The sequence below is a fragment of the Manihot esculenta genome, chromosome 5 (assembly GCF_001659605.2).
Source record: "Manihot esculenta cultivar AM560-2 chromosome 5, M.esculenta_v8, whole genome shotgun sequence".
NCBI classification, from domain to species: Eukaryota; Viridiplantae; Streptophyta; class Magnoliopsida; order Malpighiales; family Euphorbiaceae; genus Manihot; species Manihot esculenta.
Genome location: NC_035165.2, coordinates 3,202,432 through 3,225,287, shown reverse-complemented (window position 1 = coordinate 3,225,287; position 22,856 = coordinate 3,202,432). Strand labels below are relative to the sequence as shown.

General features: G+C 36.0%; 2 protein-coding genes across 2 annotated transcripts; both read left to right on the top strand.

Annotated features, from left to right (window-relative positions):
• Positions 1 to 3,156: 3,156 nt before the first annotated feature.
• Positions 3,157 to 7,052, top strand: LOC110615861 (COP9 signalosome complex subunit 1). Its single transcript, XM_021758039.2, has 6 exons — positions 3,157 to 3,646; positions 4,437 to 4,757; positions 5,109 to 5,225; positions 5,320 to 5,405; positions 6,101 to 6,335; positions 6,566 to 7,052. Exons 1-6 carry the CDS (start codon positions 3,281 to 3,283, stop codon positions 6,740 to 6,742), a joined length of 1,302 nt encoding a protein of 433 aa, XP_021613731.1. The 5' UTR covers positions 3,157 to 3,280; the 3' UTR covers positions 6,743 to 7,052.
• A 6,214-nt stretch (positions 7,053 to 13,266) lies between these two features.
• Positions 13,267 to 19,147, top strand: LOC110615217 (homeobox-leucine zipper protein ANTHOCYANINLESS 2). The gene is made up of 9 exons (XM_021756993.2): positions 13,267 to 14,275; positions 14,369 to 14,586; positions 14,671 to 14,788; positions 14,890 to 15,582; positions 15,665 to 15,766; positions 15,892 to 16,104; positions 17,370 to 17,544; positions 17,654 to 18,021; positions 18,395 to 19,147. Exons 1-9 carry the CDS (start codon positions 14,099 to 14,101, stop codon positions 18,797 to 18,799), a joined length of 2,469 nt encoding a protein of 822 aa, XP_021612685.1. The 5' UTR covers positions 13,267 to 14,098; the 3' UTR covers positions 18,800 to 19,147.
• Positions 19,148 to 22,856: the final 3,709 nt, after the last annotated feature.

Here is a 22,856-nt window from a genome sequence, read left to right as displayed (position 1 = left end):
AGCGCTAGCTTCACCTTTCCTTCTACAAGTACTGGTGCTCCTCCGATCCCCTTGATTGGCGACTGGTCCCGAACCAGCTGTTCTTCTGGGATTCTCATCTGCTGGAAAACCCGATAGGGCAGCAAGTTGACCTTACTCCCGTCATCTACCAGAACCTTCTTTACTCGAAAATTATTAATGACAGCCTCGATGACGAGCGCATCATCATGGGGCATCTGGATGCCTTGTGCATCTTCTAGAGAGAAAGCGATAGTCATGGGAGAGTGCTCAACGATCTGCAGGACTTCACTATTGCTGGTCTCCCCTTCCCGGGTTCTCTTCTTTCCTCGACGGCTCATCCGTCCTCCTGTTCCTCCAACAATCATGTTGATGGTCCCGCTGGACCCATCATTCACTGGTCCAGCCCCTATTCTCCTAGGCGTCTGAGTTGTCGGACCAGGCTGAGGCCTCTGTCCCTCTGGTTTTTTTACAAAATTTTTGAGATGCCCCCTTTTGATCAGCCTCTCAATCTCCGCGATTAACTGAAAACAGTTATTCGTATCGTGCCCATGGCTCCGGTGATACTGTCAATACTTATCCGGATTTCTTTGATCTGCTTCCGACTTCATGGGTTTGGGCCACTGGAGGAACTCCTTATCCTGGACTGCCATGAGCACTTCGGCTCTGGAAGCGTTGAGGGGGGTTGGTTTCTCGGGAACCCAAGGAGGGAGCACTCTTGGTTCAAGGGCCTGAGGAGGGGGAGGAGGCCTTTGATCCCTTCTCTCCCAGGCTTGCTTGTATGGCTCAGGCCTCTTTCCGTGTTTCTTCTCGTGTCTCTCTGGCCTCCTCTCCTCCGGGACTTTTTCCTTTCCTGCCATCCCTTTAGCAAATCTACTTGTCACTAAGGCGTCATCCTGCCTTATATACTTCTCCGCCCTCTTCATCAACTCGGCCAATGAGGTCGGAGGTTTTCTGCTCAAAGAACCAAAGAACTCGGCAGAGGTTGTCCCCTTTTGCATGGCCTCTACCGCCCTTCCTTCATCCAGCTCGGGAATCTGCAGGGCCTCCGTATTGAAGCGAGCAACATACTCCCTGAGTGATTCACCTTCTTTCTGTTTCACTATTTCCAGATAGCTCGTCTTCCTATCTGCTGGCACCCCGGCTATGAACCGACTGATGAAGCGGGTGGCAAGATCTCCAAAACTTTTAATGCTTCCGGCCTCTAGGCTGTTGAACCACGCCCGCGCTGGTCCCGAGAGCGTTGTTGGAAACACCTTACACATTAAGGCATCTGACAGGGTTTGCAATTCCATGAAGGTCTTATAGTTCATGACATGCTCTCTCGGGTTACCAGCTCCATTATAGGCCGCCATCGGTGGCATCATAAACTTCTTGGGAACGGTCTCCTGCTGTACTATCTTTGAGAAAGGGGAAGAAGTGGGCAAAGAGGTTTGGCTCTGGTCTTTCATACCTAGCTCAGCTAAGAGCTGCTCCTTCAATCTTTTCAATTTTTGGTCCATTTTCTCGTCTGCCGAACCGGATCTTCCCTCCAAGCTGCATTCCTCTTCTTCTGTTGCAGTTCCCGTTGTTTCTGCAGAATAGTTGTCCGCCCCTTCATTTTCTATCATCTCTCTTGCCCTCCTCCCATGGATTCGGGCCTCCGGTTCTTCCTCTTCCCCGATATCACGGCTGTTAGTTTGGGGGCGGTCAAAGGTAGGTCGGGGTTCATTGGTTCTGGGTTCCTCCACCACTGGGAGTGCATTCACTGGGGTGCTAAGGCCCCTCTGTTGCATTATCTGCCCCAACCAGTGAGCAGTAGTCTGTAGCTGGAGAGCCATAGTTTGAATGTCCTGGTTAGACAGGGCCATGGTGGGAGTATTCCCTGCCAAGCTTGGCGAGGGGTTGAGAGGAATAGGTGTTTGGTTATTCAACGTTGTAGGGCTAGAAAAGGAGAACTGCTGCCCATCTTGGGCAAAGCTCAGGTCGTTTGGAATGTTAAGGTTACTTTCTTGGTGGTTTGCCATCGTGGATCTCAGTGGGTTTTGAAAGTGAAAACTCCGGTGATGAAAAGATCTCCGTCGTTTCCCACAGACGGCGCCAATTGATGATCTGAGATCCAATAGGATAGGGTTTTACAAGGGTTTTTGTATTGAAAAATAAACTTAAAACTTTATGGGGAGGGGGTTCCCCCTTTTATTCATTTCGCTATGCTTGTTGGTGACGTGTAAAGGCCTTTTCATGATTGGGACACGCGTCTCTGACATACAGATTCGGGCGTACGAGGGTATCAGCCGCCTGCTCCATGCGTAACAACCTCTGATTCTCCTCGTGCGTACGCTTGAACGGATCTGCTAGGTTGTCTGGATATGGCTCTGGAAACTGGGCTGGGCCGAGAGTCGGGCCGGACGCTGGACCTGAGTGAAGAGGGCCTATTAGTCGCGGACTGGGCTGATTCTGAGTGAAGAAGCTGGGTTGAGCCCGGCCTTGAAGGTTAAAATGGCTGGGCTTGTTGTACATATCAGGTGTGTGGGCCTCCACGTTATGGGCCTTCGGCTGTGGTCAAGCCCCCGATCTGGGGTAGAGAAATCCAGCGGTCATCAATAGTAATATTAAAAAATGAATAAATATTTTCAAACAGTTAAAAATAAAATTAATAGAATATTATTATATGTATTATTATTAATATTTTTCGAGTAGATTATACATGTCCATCATATATGATAAATGCAGTATTATTATATATATTATTATTATTATTATTTTTTGAATAAATTATACATGCTATTAATTTTTTAGCGGAGGTCGTTGATATATTTTTAATATTCGGTGTCAGTATTTACGGTAAATTTAATTTAATTTTTTTTATATTTTTAAACAATTTAATTTAATATTTATTGAATTGATTTTCACTAGATATTTTTTTTATATATACATTCCTTTAAACTCAGTAGACTTTGGTAGTGTAATTTCTGTTGAAATGATAGACTTTGGTAATGCAATTTCTGTTGAATGGTAAAAGAAAAAGGTTAGATTGTAGGCAATTGTTTTTAAATCAATTAAATGCAATATTATTATAATAAAAAAAACAATAAATAGTATTAAAAATTCAGCGTAATTTACTTTTTTTTTTTTTTTTATGATAAATCTCAATTGCTATAAGATACTACAAAACGGCGTCGATGTTGTTCGGGAGCAACTTTAATCAGCGTCTGCAGTCAAGCGGCAGGTAAAGCAAGCAAAAGAAAAGATCACTAAGCGGGCTACGAGACAAAGCCATATCCCCAGTTTCTCTGTCATTCAGATGGAAGCTGACGACGAGATTTATGCGAACGGCGGCGACGGTCCTAGCCGTAATAGACCGATTATCAGTGGAGAGCAGCTCGACATCGAAGCATATGCCGGTTTGTACACCGGGAGGACCAAAATCACGCGCCTCCTGTTCATATCCGACCACTGCGACAACCCTCAGATGCAGTTGGAGGCTTTGCGAATGGCATATGACGAGATCAAGAAGGGAGAGAACACGCAGCTGTTTCGTGAAGTAGTGCAGAAAATTGATGGGAGACTTGGGCCTAATTACGGCATGGATAGCGCATGGTGCGAGACGGTCGACCGCAGAGCCGAGCAGAGAAAGGAGAGGCTCGAGAACGAACTCAATGCTTACAGGGTAAAGCCCTATATGCCTGCTTGTCGGGAGTTGTTCTTGGAATTAGGGTTTTCCTAGGGTGTCATGAATATTTGTTGATCGCTTGGTCTATTTTCTCCCACAGCACATTAATGCTTTGAGTTATAACTTTCAAGCAGCGACTTCTTTGCGATGATAATCAATTTAGTGGTGTCCTCTTGCATCTCTTGTGGGTGTTGTTCAGTGATTTTCTTACATATATTTGAATTTTTCTTCTTCTGTTGTTGGTTCAAATTTATAGTTTGAGGTTGAATATGTACTCTATGGCTATTTATTGGAGTGACTTGGGACTTGGCAAAAGTAACATGATTATGTAGATAACGTTGTGCTATGGTAAAATTGGAGAATAACTTTACACTTTTGCATCACTTTTTTTTAGTTTATATGTTTCTAGATGGAGATTTTTTTGCCAGTAGAATGCTGTTTTCTCAAGAATTTTCTATTGGGTTGCTCAATTCAATTTCTCATTGTAAATGAGATCCCTATTTGAGCTTTATATGTTATTGTTGGGTTTTTTATGACCATATGTCGTGCTTGATTGGCAACGTAATGCACTCCATTCATTACTTTTTTCATTAAATACTCTTCGTGGATGCAATAGTTACAAAAGTAATACATGTTTCTCTGTAAGATTGTTGATTCACCTGTTAGTGTTTTTCCAGATTTGTGCTACGTGATCAACTTGTGTTACAATTCTCTCTCTCTTTCTTTTATCTGATCTAACAATCACTTATCTGATTGTGAATTTTATGCTTATTTGCTTTTTATGCAGACAAATTTGATCAAGGAAAGCATAAGAATGGGATACAATGATTTTGGAGATTTCTATTATGCTCATGGTGCTCTTGGGGATGCTTTTAAAAGTTATGTCCGTACCCGTGATTATTGTACGACATCAAAACATATCATTCATATGTGCATGAGTGCAATTCTTGTCAGCATCGAGATGGGTCAATTTACTCATGTCACTAGCTATGTCAGCAAAGCAGAGCAAACACCTGAGGCTCTTGACCCTACTACAATAGCAAAACTTCGTTGTGCTGCTGGATTAGCTCATTTGGAGGCCAAGAAGTACAAGCTTGCTGCTCGGAAGGTTTGTCAGCTGATGCACATTGCTGATTCTTATATTCATATTTGTTTTGTGCTAAACTTGTGGAAGCTTAACATTACTTTATTACAATTACCTGGCACCCCATTACTTGTAATGTGTGAATTTCTAACCAAAAATGTATAACTATTGTTATGAGATAAGTTTACCATGGACCTTTGTTATTGAGCAGCAAGATTGCCTTAGGCATGATTGTTTTTAAATCTAATTATCCTAATTGCCTTCCTGTGCTTGCAATTGAATGTTTGCATAGAATTTCTATTTTCTGCACTCTCAGCATGAATCTCTTTTTCTTGTATGACACATAAATTGACATATTGTATTGTGTGACTACAGTTCCTGGAAGTGACTCCTGAATTGGGAAATTCTTACACTGAAGTTATTGCACCTCAAGATGTAGCAACATATGGAGGACTTTGTGCACTTGCAAGTTTTGAGAGGACAGAGCTGAAGGTACTTCCATCATCATCATTTTTTGTCATCTCTATTTCTATGATGTGTGATGGAAACCAGATGCAGCTTTTTATTTAATATTTTTAATTGGCAGAACAAAGTTATAGACAATCTCAACTTCCGAAATTTCTTGGAGTTGGTACCTGAAGTGAGAGAGCTTATTCATGATTTCTACTCAAGGTAAATCATTTTGGTAGTACAAGTGATATCTTTATTGTTAATTTGCTATCCTATGCTTTGATCTTGTGATATATCTATGCGAGATGGCAGAGACATTTATGTATTAAAAACTTGCAAAATTTTATCTCCCTCTAAATAGTATATAGAGGAAAATGACTCATAACTAACTCCAACAATGTTATTATTAAGAGTGAAATTTAGTGGTCCTATAAAGGCTTACGCTGGGTTAGAAGTTAGCAGATGTGGGATGTTGGATGCTGGGGAATACTTTTGAGAAAGCAATCAAATGGTTGATCATCATTGATTTCACAGTGCGCGCCTTCCAGCCTGTAGCATCATCAAGGAAATTCTATCATTTTCAGTTGAAAACTCTGTTTGACATTCTTCTCTTCTCTCTCTCTCTCTCTCTCTCTCTCTCTCTCTCTCTCTCTCTCTCTCTCTCTCTCAAGTTGAAGAAAATAAACCTTATCTTCTTCTTTTACTTCCACTTGTCCGGATGCATTGGGCTTCCTGGCTCTAAATTGTGGATATTGTCAGCCTTCCCTAGTTCTCTTTTTTATTTTATTTAGGAAAAAATATAATTGAGCTTGTATAAATTAAAGTATGTTTAATTATAAGCTTCTGGAAACTATTATGCTGAAGCATTGAAGTCGTGATTTGTGACAGAAGTTTCTCCTCACTGTTTTCTGTTACAGCCATTATGCTTCATGTCTGGATTACCTGGGAAATCTCAAAGCAAACCTATTGCTCGATGTCCATTTGCATGATCATGTTGAGACATTATATGATCAAATCCGTAACAAAGCCCTCATTCAATATACACACCCATTTGTTTCTGTTGATTTGAATATGATGGCAAATGCTTTCAAAACAAGTGTTGCAGGGCTAGAGAAAGAACTTGAAGCCCTGATTACTGACAATCAAATACAGGTCTTGTTCCAACTGTTTTTCTCCATCTTCTTTTTCTATGAATTAATTGGTTATATTTGTTTGTGAAAAAATGTTAGAAATTTCAATCATGACTACAAGCAAGAAAATATTCCAAACTATTTGGCAGCTAGGCTTTCCTGGCCTTTATTGCCGTGGATTGTTTTCTACTGCGGAGGATTGTATTGTTTATGATACTATTTTGGTCTCATTTATCAATCATACCTGTGCAGGCACGGATTGATTCACACAACAAAATTCTATATGCACGACATGCAGATCAAAGGAATGCCACTTTTCAACGAGTTCTACAAACCGGCAGTGAATTTGATCGAGATGTTCGAGCAATGCTGCTGAGGGCAAATCTCATCAAACATGAATACAATCTTAGGGCTTCTAGGAAACTTTGAATTTCTAATTCATCTGTGAGCTGTGAACAATGAAGCATGGCCCACATTGTTCAATTAGGTTTCTCGAGCTGTCAAGACAATTCAATTAATCTTTTGAAGCTTGAACCTTTTAATTCAATTGGGATGGTGAAAAGCGCGGCCAGCATTTGTTATTTAGGTTTCCTAAGCTGTCGACGGCAGTAGAGTGCATTCTGAGGATTGCGGGGTGGGAATACAGCAAATGCCGTTGTTTGACGGTGGTTGTTTTGTATATACTTGGGATTTATTTCACAAGTTGCAAATTACCAATTTTTATTTTCTTCTTTGGTCATATTCTTTCATGCCATGCCATGCCACGTATGCCTACTAATTGGTCATGGAAAGTCTGTTATTTTGTCTTGGTTGGATAATAGAAGCGGTGGCGTTTATCTGCTGCAACCCTCTTAGGGTGGTCAAGCTCCTTGAGGAAATCATGACCGAATGGAGAAAATGCAACCAAACCTAAATATAATGGAAAATTTATTAATATGTTTTTATTTAAAAATCATTAATTAAAATATTTTTATATTTAAGATGACCGATGGTTTCAGTGAAATGATTAAAAAATTTAATTTCACAAAACAAAATATTTTAATCAAGTAATTTTTAAAATAATTTAGGTGTTGGATGATATCTTTATAATATAAAAACTGATATTTATGTTTACTCAATTATGTTTTAAATGAAAGTTTTTTTTTATTTGATATGATTTATTTTATAAGAAAAAATTTAAATAAATTCTTAAATTATACTATTTTAATATTTTTGTTGTTTTTTAGTTGTTTTAAAATTATTACTTTTTTATTTTATAATTTTTATTTATTTATTTATCTCAAAACTATCATTCACTTTTTTTAAAATTATAATAATATATAAATTGCTATTATAAATTTATTATTATAAATTTATTTAATTTTTTAAAAAAAATAAAATATTTTTTAATATTTAATAAAATTTAATATGTTTAAGATAAATATAATTAAAAAGTCAATAAAAAATTATATTTTTTCATGTGTAAAAAAAAATAAATATTATAAAATGAAAGAAATATTTATTTTTTATTTATATTATAATAATATATAAATTCATTATTATAATTCTATTTTATTTTATTTTAAAAATAATCTTTCTTTTAATATTATTTTTAAATGAATATTTAAAAATATTTAATAAAAATTAATATCTTTAAATTAAATATATTTAAAAAAACTATTTTTAGAATTATTTTTATTTTTTATTAATATAAAATATTTTCTGTAATATGATTGACTACGTAAAAGCAATTCATTTTGAGATAAAATATAATTAATTCACGGGATAAAGAAATAATTACTTTATTTAAAATAAAATGATCATAGAAATCAAATCACCTTAAATATTTTATTTTTATCATAAGAATCTTTAAGAAAAAGCTCAAAACAGACTAAGGTTTAGAATAATGGCCAAGCAGAAGCCCATCTTTGAAACATAACCCAACTGAAGCCTAAACCCGAAACGATGAGAACCCCAGATCTAAATCTAAGGTTGCCAAAGCCCTTAAAAACCCTATATGTAAATTCTCACAATTTCATCGTTCAATTGCAGATTGCTATTGTGATCATCAGTTTTACATAGTTTCAAAATTATAATATTTATGAATTTTTATATACTATATATGAATGGGATAGGTCAAATTAGGGTGGGGACGAATTGCCATCCCTAGAGCAATGTTGGTGAAACAATGCAGTGTTCAAACGTTAGGAAAATGTTTGAAATGAAAGGCCTTGTAGTCCAGAATTCACACGGCGTTTGAAGTGGAGGCTTCTGTTCTTTTCACAATTGGACCTAACTCAAACTCTTTCGTTGTTACAAGTTTGACTAGCGTTACAGTGTACCAGACAGAATTCTCAATTCCAACTCGTAATCATAATTTATTACAAAACATAATCAAAATAATGAAGGATGACAATGGGATGCATTATTGCTGGACATTAAAATAAGAGGTAAAAAGCTTGGCCATGTCAATCTAATAAACAACATGATTTGATAAAATATCATCGCAGATGAGAAAGTTGGCAAATGAATGCAAGTCTTATAATTTTGTCAGCTACAGATTCCACTCCTCGATCACATATGACGAAACTGGACCCGCCAACTGAGAGGGACAATCTGAAGAATCTATGAGGGACTCCTAAGAACCAGCAGCTACTTCATTGTGCATACTTCATGATCATTTGTTTCTCGAGAAAGTACACTTTCCATCCAAAAGAAAAAAGCTCTGACTGAATTAGGATTACTTCAGATACAAGTACGTCTGTCAAAATTAAATTCTTCTCTTTTTTTTAATCAGTATAAACCATCTTTTCTTATTTACCTAGCTTCATGATATATTAAAACCTGTTAAAACTGCAGAGTGAGGTGGGGATTTCTTCATCGGGGCCCATCTCCGACGTCATAAAAATTTCAAGGTGATCTCCAGTTGAAGTTGCTAGAAACAAGAATATAAATTATATATATATATATATATGATGTTGGTCAAAATAGAGAGAGTCAGGACGTAAAATATTGAAACAGCCTTGAAGAAGATAAGCCTAGGAAGGAAAGTGGAGGCGGCTGGCGGTGAAACTTTAAATGTAAACGGAGGAAGAAGGTGGGATGGGCTGGAAAAAATTGGCAAGAACGATATAAATGCAACAGCAAAGAAAAAGGTGGTGGTGGGCCAAACTCTACCTGTTGAAAATAGTGCAGAAAATGATAAAAATGGCTCCATCTCTCTTCCTCTACCTGAGTCATAGAATTAATTAAGCCTTGGCATGCATGGACAGCAAAATTAAAACAATTACGGGGTCTTGTTCAGATTACAACCTAATGAGAGTGAAAGGTCATGTGGGTTGTGGGCCTGTTGAATGAAACATAACCCCTTACCCACCTCCATTGAATCTCTCCATCTGCAATTTTTCACACTTAGGACTTGTTTTTTAGCTTCCATTTTCAAACTTTTAAAGCTAGAACTCCCTTCTTTATCACTTTTTGTGCTTTGCTTACACATCTATATCCCACTTTCTTGGTATTTTCTCACATTCTGAAACATGCCTTTCCTTTGTCTACCATCCTCCGGATGATTTAGGAAAAAAAAAATCATCTGTCTTCTGCTCATGGACAGCAGACTAAGCAAAGCCTTTTTTAACCTACCCTACCCAGATCATTTTCTATGATCATGAGCTAAACTGACCAGTTGGGTATCTACCTAGGAAGCGAATCGGAAGATTATTTATTGCTGATATGAAATCTGCATCTAGAATAATAAATCTCCACTGCAGAGTCAGAGATAGAGTTCGTGTTTCTGCACAGAGAATAGCAAACCCTATATCGTTTTATTTTAAAATATGATGAAAAAAATTACATCAATCTAGCTGGCTACTCCATTTTTCTCCATAAATGGTCATAGTTTCGTAGTTTGTAATCGTTAAAGATGATGGAAGTGTAGAGGAAGAAACAGGCAAATGCATTAATGGAAGAGTAGTAATTTGGATAGAGTTGCAGTTTTGAATTATGACAAGCATCAGCATGCAATTTGTTGGGTAGAGTTTGTACTGTATGGGCATTAATAATAATTCAAGTTTCTCTTCAATTCTATGATCAATTTTTTTTTTTAATTTATTATATTCACCTTATAATTTTAACAACTGAAATCTAATTGCCTTTGAAAATAAATTAATTAAGTTTTGGCTAAATTGCTTTTTAAATAAATTATTTATTTATAATTGGTCACTCATTTTGTAGAAAATATAAAAAGAAAAAAGAATTTCATATGTGAGTTTTTGGATAAGAAACAATAAAGTAATAAAAGGGAAAATGTGTAATTGTAAAAATAAATCCAAACTTTTCGTGTCTTTGATAATTTAATCTAAATATTTAGTAATTAATTAAAAAAATTTACTCTTTAATTTCTGAATATTATTACTAATAATAAATCAGACTCAATCATTTAAAAAATATATTAAAATATTTCTCTTCTTTTCGAACGGAATAATTATTTTGTTTTTTTTATTAAAAATATATGAAGAATGAATAAGAAAATTTTTAAAATTTAATTTTTTTCTCAATAAATCCTTTTATTTAGTATTTAAGTATTTTCATTATTAATAAACACTTTTAAAAGTTTATTAAAATATTTATTTTTTTTCCTTAATAAAATAATTTTTTTTTTCTTCCTTCTCCTCATCTACCTCGAAGAAAAAGGCCAAACTACTTAAAACACAGTTAAATTTAACTCTAAGTGAAATCAAAAGAATTTGGGGAAAAGCATATGGAGGCTCAGATTCGCCTTTTATCAAACAAGAAAAGGAACACAATGGCTATGGCCGTAACAAAGAAGATCTATATGAAGACGGGCAAAGCCATCTTCACAGAAATGCTTGAATATCGCACTGCCAAACATTTAAAACGTTTTCTAAAGTCTAATTTTCTCACTCAGAGAAAAAATCATCACAACCTCTTTCAATTCGATTTTGTAAATAAATCAAAACAGCAGAAGACGATGATAAATAAACAAATAAATAAACATATGGAGCGTGATGATTTGAAATTTAGAAAAATAGGGTTTTACAGGGGTGTTGTGAACTTGGGAAAAATTTAGCCGTAGAGGAGAGTGTTTCCTCCCTTTTATCCTTTTCTCCCCCGCAATATGGCCTCTCCGCTATAGGATTACCTACCCTTAGTGTAGATTCGTACATGCAGGTAACCCCGGACTATCTCTTTGTCATACAAGCATTTAATTCTCTTCGTGTGAGCGGACATGATTGCGAAATGACTAGACCCGTAGTCTTTTCTTTTTAATCATTTTAAAATTAATTATTTATTTTAAAATTAAAATTCAATTGTTATTTATGTAATAATTTTACCTTCTCATATCATCAGATATTGCCATCATTTCTTGTTCATGCTCCCACTAGATATCTTAATCATTTTCTATAATTACTGATGATAATCGATTAATTTTTTAATAAATATAAAATATTACATTTATTTAAATTCATTATATGTAAATAATTTATTACTAATATTATTATATAAAATAAGTAATACAAAAATATTACAATATTACCTCCGTCAGAAAAGCTGTTAACCAAATTAACTGCCATTACCTTGAAGGGATAAATAAGTAAATTGCGTTTTCAGCTAAATACATCTTAATCATGCGGTTCATAAAACGTTTTTCCGTTTAGTTACTTTGTACAGTCAGCGAATTAACGCCGTCAGCGACATATAAGCCTTTCTATCTGGACGGTATGCTTTGTACTTTACCTGTCATTCACATTAAGTAAAGCTTTGTTAGATGATAAATTAATGGAGAGAGAAATTTATATATTAGAATAATTAGACAAGATAAAAAAAGATAAATTATTAAAATTTAAACATATTTTATTGTATATATAAAACCACAGAAATGAATCAAAATAATTTTTAAATTTATTTTTTAATTATATATAATTTAATTTTTTTATAATTTATTGAGATAAAACAGAAATTATAAAAATCACAGAAAAAGACGTGAGCATCACTTTTTTTTTTAATTGTGATGTTCTGATCGTAAGTGATTCGGATATAATTATTAAGTTAGAATTAAATTTTTAAATATTATAATTTACTAATATTTTGAGTGATTCTATTTCGTCTCATATAAATAATATTTATTTCGTAAATTCACTAATTTTATATAATATAGAGTCACTTTAATATCAATTGAAATTGTGCGATTTAATACAGTTTAAACCAAATCAAATAACATTTGAATTTTAATTTAATTTAAAATAATTAATTTAAATTATTTACCAGTTTTACATTTACTATTATATAGCATTTAAATTTTTTATAATACCAATTTGTGGCGATTTAATCTGTAGCGAAAATCAACCGGTAGCTGAACATTATAATATAATTATTTTTTAAAATATTATATAAAAAATATTAAATAATATATATGTGGACAGGAGAGTAATAAAAAAAGAAATTAAAATATCTCAAATTCAACTAATTGCACATAATGTTAAATTAAGTTGTGAAAACAATTTGAAAGAAATTAAAAGTTGGTAGTAGTAAAAATTACACGTAATTGTAAAGTACAGCACATGAACTAATATCAATATGGGGTAAATGTAAGCTGCAATGAAATTTAAAATTATAGTTTAAGAGACTAATTTCCAATTGAGGCAAATTACTTATTGCCAAAAACATAAAAAGATGAAAACTTTAGGGAAGTAATTATGAGTCTGTTTAGGGTTGCTACAAAACCCTAAAAATAGAAGTGCAGTTGTTATTAGAGATCCAATGTGGTGTGGAGAGCAGAGAGGGGTCAGGACTCAGAAGAGAAGAAAAAAGAGTGGCTTATGAAGCAGCAGATCTGAAAAGCTTGAGTTAAAAGTGAGTTGTTTTTATCTGATGAAAAGGGGGTCAAAAAAGCCCTTTCATTTTTTCATTTCATTGTTAAATTCACAGACTTTGAGAGAAAAACAGAGTCAACCGATCCTTTTTGGAGCTATGTATTTGTGAGGCTTCGAAGAGTCCACCACACATTGCGTTTTATCTTCTCCTCACTCTCCCAACCTTTTCTTTCTATCTTCTCTCTCTCTCTCTCGCTTGCTTTTCCCTTTTCCCTTTTATGTTTCTTCTTCTGTCTCTCTGAGAATCTTTCTCTTTTTTCATCTTTTCTTGCTACTCTGCGTCTACTCTTTCCAAGCTCAGTACGTTGCAGGCTTTCAACCATGCAGCTAACCAGATATTATATTACTTTTTCCCAGAACTAGGGTGTTTCTCATTTTTCTTTTAACATCTCGCTTCTGTGATTTTCTTCCATTTCTCTCTATCTTCTTTTTTTTCTGCTATTTCTCTAGGCTATAGAGTGATAATCTTCTAGATAGAGAGAGAGGGATAGAGAACGAAGTGCTAAGCAGTAGTTAAGGATTTTGCTTGCCTTCTTTCTCTTTCTTTCTCTCTGAAACAAAGAAAAGGGGGGTTTCTGCAGAGAGGAAGTTGGAGACATTTGGACAATTTCCTTCTGTCTCCTCTACCTCTTTACCTTTCTTTTCCTTTTGCTTTTCTTACTTGTTTTCCATATTATTATAAACGTTCTCTTCTCAAGCATCGTGTCTCTAAGTTTTAGGCTATTATTTATTGATTTGAGATTTTGGGTTGGCTTCTTTCGGTGCTAATTTCATGGGTCTGATTGAGAAATGGAGCAAAACTTTTGACAATTGCCGTGTGAGAAAAGTGTTTGTAAATTTGTAGAGAATAAGAAGCAAATCTAGAGGGGATACTGGGAGAAGATATAGGGAAAAAAAACAGGCTTTAATCAAGTTCATGAGTTTTGGGGGTTTCCTAGAAAACGGTAGTCCTGGTGGTGGAGGTGCAAGAATCGTGGCAGATATACCATACAGCAGCAGCAACATGCCCACTGGTGCAATAGCTCAGCCACGCCTTATCTCGCCTTCTCTCACCAAAGCCATGTTCAACTCCCCTGGACTCTCTCTCGCTCTTGTACAGCCTCCTTTTCCTCTCTCTTTCTTTGTTTCTTTTAGATAGCCACTCATCTGTGTCATCTGTGTATTAATTTTTTTTTTTTTTTTTTAGCAACAACCGAACATAGATGGTCAAGGTGATATAGCTAGAATGGCCGAAAACTTTGAATCAAACGGTGGTAGGAGGAGCAGAGAAGAGGAACACGAGAGCAGATCTGGAAGTGATAATATGGATGGTGCTTCAGGTGATGATCAAGACGCAGCTGACAATCCTCCAAGGAAGAAGAGATATCACCGACACACTCCACAGCAAATTCAAGAACTGGAAGCGTACGATTTTGATCATGTGAATTATTGCACGGGATTTCAGTGATTTTTTTCACCATGATTTATTGCTTTTTTACTTTTTTTCAGTCTGTTCAAGGAGTGTCCTCACCCTGATGAGAAGCAAAGACTGGAGCTTAGCAAAAGGCTTTGCTTGGAGACCAGGCAAGTTAAGTTCTGGTTTCAAAATCGCCGAACTCAAATGAAGGTAACGATGTCAAAAAACAACGGCTGTTTTCCCTTTTGGGCTTTGCAGCGGCTTTAGTTTTTTGGCTTGACATGAAAATACTTCTGTTGGTTTTGCACCAGACCCAATTGGAACGACACGAGAACTCGTTACTCAGGCAAGAGAACGACAAACTTCGGGCAGAGAACATGTCCATCAGGGATGCAATGAGAAACCCAATTTGCTCCAACTGCGGCGGTCCTGCTATTATTGGTGATATTTCACTTGAAGAGCAGCATTTGAGGATTGAGAATGCGCGGTTAAAAGATGAGCTAGATCGTGTTTGTGCCCTTGCTGGCAAGTTCTTGGGTCGCCCCATTTCTTCATTGGCTGGTTCTATTGGCCCTCCGATGCCAAATTCAAGCTTGGAGCTTGGTGTTGGTACCAATGGTTTTAGTGGTCTAAGCACTGTGCCTGCAACATTACCTCTGGGGCCTGATTTTGCAGGTGGGATTTCAGGTGCTTTGCCTGTGATGACCCAAACTAGACCAGCAACAGCTGGCGTCACGGGCCTTGATAGATCATTTGAGAGATCTATGTTCCTGGAGCTGGCGTTGGCTGCCATGGATGAACTGGTTAAGATGGCACAGACTGATGAGCCTCTTTGGATCAGGAGCTTGGAGGGTGGTAGGGAAATATTGAACCATGAGGAGTATATGAGAACTTTTACTCCTTGCATTGGGATGAAACCTGGTGGGTTTGTTTCTGAGGCTTCCAGGGAGACTGGCATGGTAATCATCAACAGTTTGGCCCTTGTTGAGACTTTAATGGACTCGGTAAGCTGTGTAATTTTTCTATTTTGTTTGTTAGTTTAATTTCATATGAAATTAATTTTTTAAGTTTACTTCTCTTCTCTAGAATCGATGGGCAGAAATGTTTCCTTGCATGATTGCTAGGACATCTACCACTGATGTGATATCCAATGGAATGGGAGGAACAAGAAATGGCTCACTTCAGTTGGTAAGCCACTGTTTTAGTGCACCAACCACTTGTTTCTTTGTGTCTTGCAGCTGCTGAATGGTAATTAAACCTTTGTTTAGAACTAATTGCATTTTACATTCTAAAATGTTTGATCTTTTTTTCAGATGCTTGCTGAGCTCCAAGTTCTATCTCCTTTGGTCCCCGTCCGTGAGGTCAATTTTCTACGTTTTTGCAAGCAGCACGCAGAGGGTGTTTGGGCTGTTGTTGATGTGTCCATCGACACAATCCGAGAAACTTCCGGTGCACCAGCATTTGTGAACTGCAGGAGGCTTCCTTCTGGTTGTGTGGTTCAAGATATGCCTAATGGATACTCCAAGGTAATGATCACTAGTGTACATTCTTTTAGATCAGTAACTTAACTAGTTTGGGTCTGTTTGTTCACATTTATTGCAATTCTTCAGGTGGGTGTCCTTCCTCTTCAGACATTAATGAGTTTGTTGAATTATTGCAACGTTGGAGGTCTTGTAGAGAACATTTAATTGAACACAATAAGGTCATAAATCATGAACTTTTGCATTCCGAAGTCAACTTGGGGCTCATTCATCTAAGATTTTTTTTTTTTGTCTGTCTAGTGATTACTCACTGAATCCCCACACTGTCACAATCCAATTGTTTAGTCTCTCAAAGGAATCTGAAGCTTCTTAGGGTCTGATTATATTGACTTGGATGCTTCCTCTGGTCTCAAAATTATTGTTGAAGTTCCAAGTTTCAACAACTAGGGTTGCTTAAAATCATTTAATTATTGATAAAGTACATGAGCAAAACGAGAATACCACATTATTTTTATCAATAGAAGCCTCCATTACCCATGTTTTGGTGCCTTGAACTCATTGATTTCATATCCTTTTGCTAGTGAATCCCTGATTATCTTCAACTTTGGTTGAATAAAAAATACATTTGATGTTTCTATTCCAATCTTTGATGCTGTCTTGGCTATAACTATCATTACAATATATTTTCAGTAACATTATCTGGTTCCAGCCTTGTGATATATTATTTCTTTTTCTAACTCAGTACAGGCCCTTACAGTCAAACTCCAAGACTGGCTATTTTGTTTCCACATGAGTGTTCAAATTTTTTATTTAGATTATAGACAACACTACGCATCTCGATGTCACCCTCTACGTTGTACCTTGTTCTTTCAATTCTTGCTTTGATGCCAATCCTTTCATTGAGTCCAACCTGGAGCCTTTTTCGAGATTTGTCTCCATTTTTATGTTAAAAATTTGTTTTCTTGCTCTGACGTCTTAAAATAATATAACAAGATCACCGCAAAGAAGGTTCATAATAATAAACAATGAATCTCTCACTCAATTTTTTATATAGTTTATTTATATATTAATTATGATCTGAGTTTGACTTGCAGCTTCCTTCCATATTCCATGGAAGCGGCTTTTTCATACTTATATCATCTTTAAATTCTAATCATTAGCTGACAGAAAATAGGAGCTTAAACGTTTGGACTTAAATATAATGGAAAAGAAATCTTTCTTTCATCCGTAGCTATCAATAATCAATAATAATAATGGTTGCTTTCATTTCTCATTATTTTGACTTGGTTAGTCTACCTACTGAATTACAGGTTACATGGGTCGAGCATGCAGAATATGATGAAACTCAAATCCACCAACTATACCGTCCTTTGATAAGTTCTGGTATGGGTTTTGGCGCCCAGCGTTGGGTAGCCACCCTTCAACGCCAATGCGAGTGTCTGGCCATTCTCATGTCCTCAGCTGTGCCCACCAGAGATCACACAGGTTTAGCACGCCAAACTTCACGCAATTTAATGCAATTCGTTAATGGAGCTGGCTTAGTACGTAAATGGAGTTTTTCTTTTCTTTATTTGACAAGAAAGTGTTGATGCAGCGATCACCGCAAGTGGCAGACGAAGCATGCTGAAGCTGGCTCAGAGAATGACCGATAACTTCTGTGCTGGGGTTTGTGCGTCGACGGTCCATAAATGGAACAAGCTCAATGCAGGAAATGTGGATGAAGATGTTAGGGTTATGACCAGAAAGAGCGTGGATGATCCCGGCGAGCCACCGGGAATAGTATTAAGCGCTGCCACTTCTGTTTGGTTACCTGTTTCTCCGCAGAGATTGTTTGATTTTCTGCGTGATGAGCGGCTGAGGAGCGAGTGGGACATCTTATCCAACGGTGGACCCATGCAGGAGATGGCCCACATAGCCAAGGGCCAGGATCATGGCAACTGCGTCTCTCTCCTGCGTGCCAGTGTAAATCCCTTCTCTCTCTCTCTCTCTCTCTCTCTCTCTCTCTCTCTCTCTCTCAAGCATGACATGAAATCGCCCATGTATAGAATAATTTCTCACACTATTTTAGGGCACAGTTTTTTGTTTTGTAATCTTCATAAAAGCCGAATATAAAAACACCTGTCACCTTTCTCCTCTTTTCACTTTTCTTTCTTGTTTGATTATTATCAAAAAAGCTGTCGCAGGGTTTGACTCTCCAAACTGACAACACATCATTTTGGAAATATAATGGCATGTGTTGTAATTTGTACTCAAAGCTAGGGGCTGTTTTAATGTCACTTGTTTATCAACTTTTATTTATTTATTTCTTTCTTTTTGTAATTTTGCGTTTGGGCAGGCCATGAACGCGAACCAGAGCAGCATGCTGATCCTGCAGGAGACATGCATAGACGCCGCGGGGTCGCTTGTTGTATACGCTCCCGTTGACATTCCAGCCATGCACGTGGTGATGAACGGTGGAGATTCTGCTTACGTAGCCCTACTTCCATCGGGATTCGCTATTGTCCCTGACGGTCCTGGCTCGCGTGGGTCCCTTTCTACGCCAAATGGCCCAACTGGTAATAACGGTGGCGGTACTGGGGGCCAGCAGAGAGTGAGTGGGTCCCTTCTGACGGTGGCATTCCAAATCTTGGTGAATAGCCTCCCTACGGCTAAGCTCACAGTGGAGTCGGTGGAGACAGTGAACAACCTCATCTCTTGCACTGTCCAAAAGATCAAAGCAGCGCTTCAATGTGAAAGTTGAATGATAATCGACAATCGTAGTTGTCTCGGTTTCAATCTTCTAATTGTGTGATTGGTGGGTGGTTGTCGGTGGCCAATTGTGTGAAAAAAGAGAGCTTGGTGAGTTAGGGAGTGAGACTAAAAAGTGAGTTTGTGGGTGTTGAGTCAAGAACGAACCGCGCGTGGAGACTCCTTGCATGGTGTCAAAAAAAAGGGTCGGAATGTGTCGGTGACTCGTGTGCGTGCAGAGGCAAGGGTGGTGGTTCGGGTATTGACTCAGGTCGACCCCTGAATATTGGCTCAATTAGTAAAAAGAATGGTTCTACAAACAGGGACTTTTTATTAATCCAATCCCTTCTCTTTATTTTTATTGGGCTGATTGATGATTCTCTTTTTTTTTTTTTTTTATTTCTTAAACTGGTAAATATCTCTTCTGTTAGTGCTTTTAACTTGTGTCAATGCTTTGTATTAATCTAGTGTTTTGAGTTTGTACCAAAAATTACCATGCGAATCGCTACTCCATTTGCATTTTTGACCTTGAAGCTAAGCGGGGAATTGTCGGTTGTTGTTCACGCGCAACCAGGCACGTGAGAATGTGAAAAATAAGCATATAGTAGTGGTGGTGGTGGTGATTGTGGTGACGGAGGAATGGGCGGGACTAGTTGCTGCGTTGTTTCAGCAAGCATTAAATGAGCGGGCAGAAGTTGTTGGGGGAAAGCGTTTCCCTCATTTAATACAAAGAGTTTGGCCGTGTTTACGTCTACGTGTAGAAACCAATGAAACCATGACACGTTTAGGTTAGAGGATTTTAGGTGACAAAAAATGGAGTGAAACAGTGAAAATCTCTTCCATGGAAAGCAACGGTGTTGGAGAATGGAGGTCCTGTGGATTAATCTGGCGGTGCGAAGTGAAAAATAATACACAAAATAGAAGATCTTCATGCAACGTATCTTGCGCAGATCAAATCGCTGGGGCCTCAACCAACGATAATGCATGGGGATTTTCTTTACCTTTTTCTGAAAAAAAAAATTGAATATTGGATTGGATTGGATCATTGGAAAATGAAATAATAAAAGAAAATAAAAAGTGCTAAGAAATTGAAAGTGGATGGAGATAGGGGTGGAGAGAAGTAGAAGTAGGTGAGGACGAGGGCAATAAAGTCAAGAAAGCGAAAGGGCATCCAGAAGAGGGAATTGGGGGAAGAGTGGTCCCTTGATGAGAATGGGGATATCCCCATTCATGAGTCCAAAAAGTCATCCTCCGACACATCCCTCAACAGTGTCCGCTTCTCATCACCTGCATGTGGGTGGGTTCCCACTCCCTGCTTTGCTTTCATACCTAATCCTAATCCTAATCCTAATCCTACATTTTAGATCCTCTCCTACTCATCCCCTTTTCCACTATTACCACTCCTTGCCCCCTACTTCTAGGTATGGTCTCTCTCCCCCACACGTACAATCTAATACATGCACATAATTTTTTATATAGATAAATCATGTAAATAAATATCTCAGTGTCCTTTTTCTTGTGAACTTGAAAGTTGTTTGTGAATTGTTTTGTTTGTGAGAGTAACGTGTACCGACAATAACCGTGAAAACAATAAAATTTATCAAACATACCTTTTTGAGGTGTTGTTATGTTCATATTAATGAAATAAAAGAATTATATATTTAATAAAAATTGTGAAATCATAAATCTTATAACATATTTTTAAGATTTAGAATGTGAAAATATTTGGATTTAATTAATTGGAAAAGTTAAATACAAGGTGTGAATCATGGTTGATGTGGAAATTGAGGCTTACAAAGTTAAAAATGCCAAATGAACACCTTTTCCCTTGAATGATCTACCCTTTTCATTTATGCTTTAGGGACCCAACTATTGACTTGAGAAAAAAGACAATACCGTTCATAAGCCTCTATTTAGCTAGACCAAACCCAAACCCAAACCTTCTATCACCAATCAAATCACACGTAATAAATATCATGCTGCCCCATTACCAAAAAGTCCTCCATTTTATTTTATTTTTTTTTTTTTTTGCCTCTGCCTTTTCTTTCAAATCATATAGTATGAAGAATTATTAATTTAAAACTTTTTTTTATATATAATTTCTTAACATTGAGATAATTATAAATTACTATTAAATTATGTAATATTTGACTCAGCAGTCCAGCTAACTTTCCATGTTTAACTTAGAATTAGCTCAATTTGGGTTGCTTAATCTCTATATTTAGTTAGAAACTTACACGTATCCTGCCTAATGCAATGAATACCTCAGCTTCTTTCAGTTTGTGTTTTCATATCATTAATTTTTCTAATGATGGGACCATATAACCGTTTAGCGTTATTAAAAAAATTAATTTCGAATTAAATTTGGTATATTTAAATTATGAAAAATTTAAACAATTAAATTATTTCCAAATATATATTTTTTAATTATATTAAAAATAATCATTTGACAAAAAAAAAAAAAAATTGAACCATCGGCACACGATTCCCAAGTCATGCCTTGATTTCCCTTGGCTGTGGTCCTACTCATTCATTGCACTGAAACTGAAGCGGGTACCTCTCCACAGAATATTCACAAGAAATTAAATAAAGTTATTATTATTACACCCTCTATAATTTCTTTTATTTTATTTTTTTATACGTATTAAAAAATATATTTTTTATTAAAATATATTAGATTTTATTAAATATTAAGAAATATTTTTTTTAAATAAAATAAAATTAAATAGATACGATAAATGGAGATTGATCCCAAAAGTTCATAATTGATATATTCTCGCACCAAATAAAACTTGGCAAGAGAACAAAAAATCAGTTGCATGTGATTGATTGATGTTCTAATGTCAAAAGCAAGAAATTTATTTTCAAACCTTTCATGGATGTAAAACATTCCACGTTTCACTACATGTGAAACTTGGGTTGTTCAAAAATTTATCAAACACATGGGGTGCAATGGATCTTTTTTTCTAATATATATATATACCAAACTAAAATGGAATACTTCTATTTTTTTTATTTAGTATTAAATTCCATATCAATTGTCTGTTTTAGCGTTTGAATTTCATATGAATAATATAAATAGATAATATGCCTCTTATATGGAATATAGTCACTCTTCTCCTTATACTATTTTTGAGATACTAATTTTTTAGATAAGTTAGATATGACGTAAATTTAATATGGTATCCGGAGTTTGTCATCCGATATTAGATCTCCAAGGAGTGTGCTGAATTCCATTTCGATCGTGAATCATAAACACTATTCTTCTTATATTAAGTTTTGACTTATCCTTATATTAAGTTTTGAAATACTAGCTTTTCAGATGAATTAGACATGACCAAAATTTAACATGGTATCAGAATTTCCAATCCCATGTTGGAGGCTCTGCGTGAGGTGTATTGAATTTCATATTCGGTTGTAGAAATGAGTAATGTGGCCCGTGCTCCATAAACACCCTCTCCGAATTAGACTTGTTCTAAATTTAATATTGAGTTTTTACATTTTCTTTTCATGTTTTAATTGCATTAATAAGTATTTATATTTGTGATTAATTATGGCCTATGTGTATTAATTATATCACTAAATATAGCAAAGTTTATTATATGCAACTATTTTTTTATTTATGGATTTTTAATATTTACAATTTTTAAATTTCAAGTAATGTGACATATTATTATATTATAGTTTGTAGGATAATAAATTGTTATTTTTATAATTATAAGAACACTTAAAAATGAAAAAAAATCCATAATTACACGATGGCATTTAGAAATCTAACTCCACTAATTATACAAATATTCCTTACAATGAGTTTATTTTTTTTATCCATTGTGTTTTGTTGAATCAAAGTTATCAACTCAATTGTTTATAGATTCAAGCTGCTTTGAATTGCATTATTGTCAAATATATTAACCTATTTAATAATTATTTCAACACCCAAATCGATAAAATATAAAAAAAAAAACCCTACGACTTTAAATACTTGCCTGCCTTAAGAAGCCCAAAATGTCCATGTCTTGAATGTACATGGGCTGGTCTCGAGAAGAATAGGCAGAGATTAAGGTGTTATG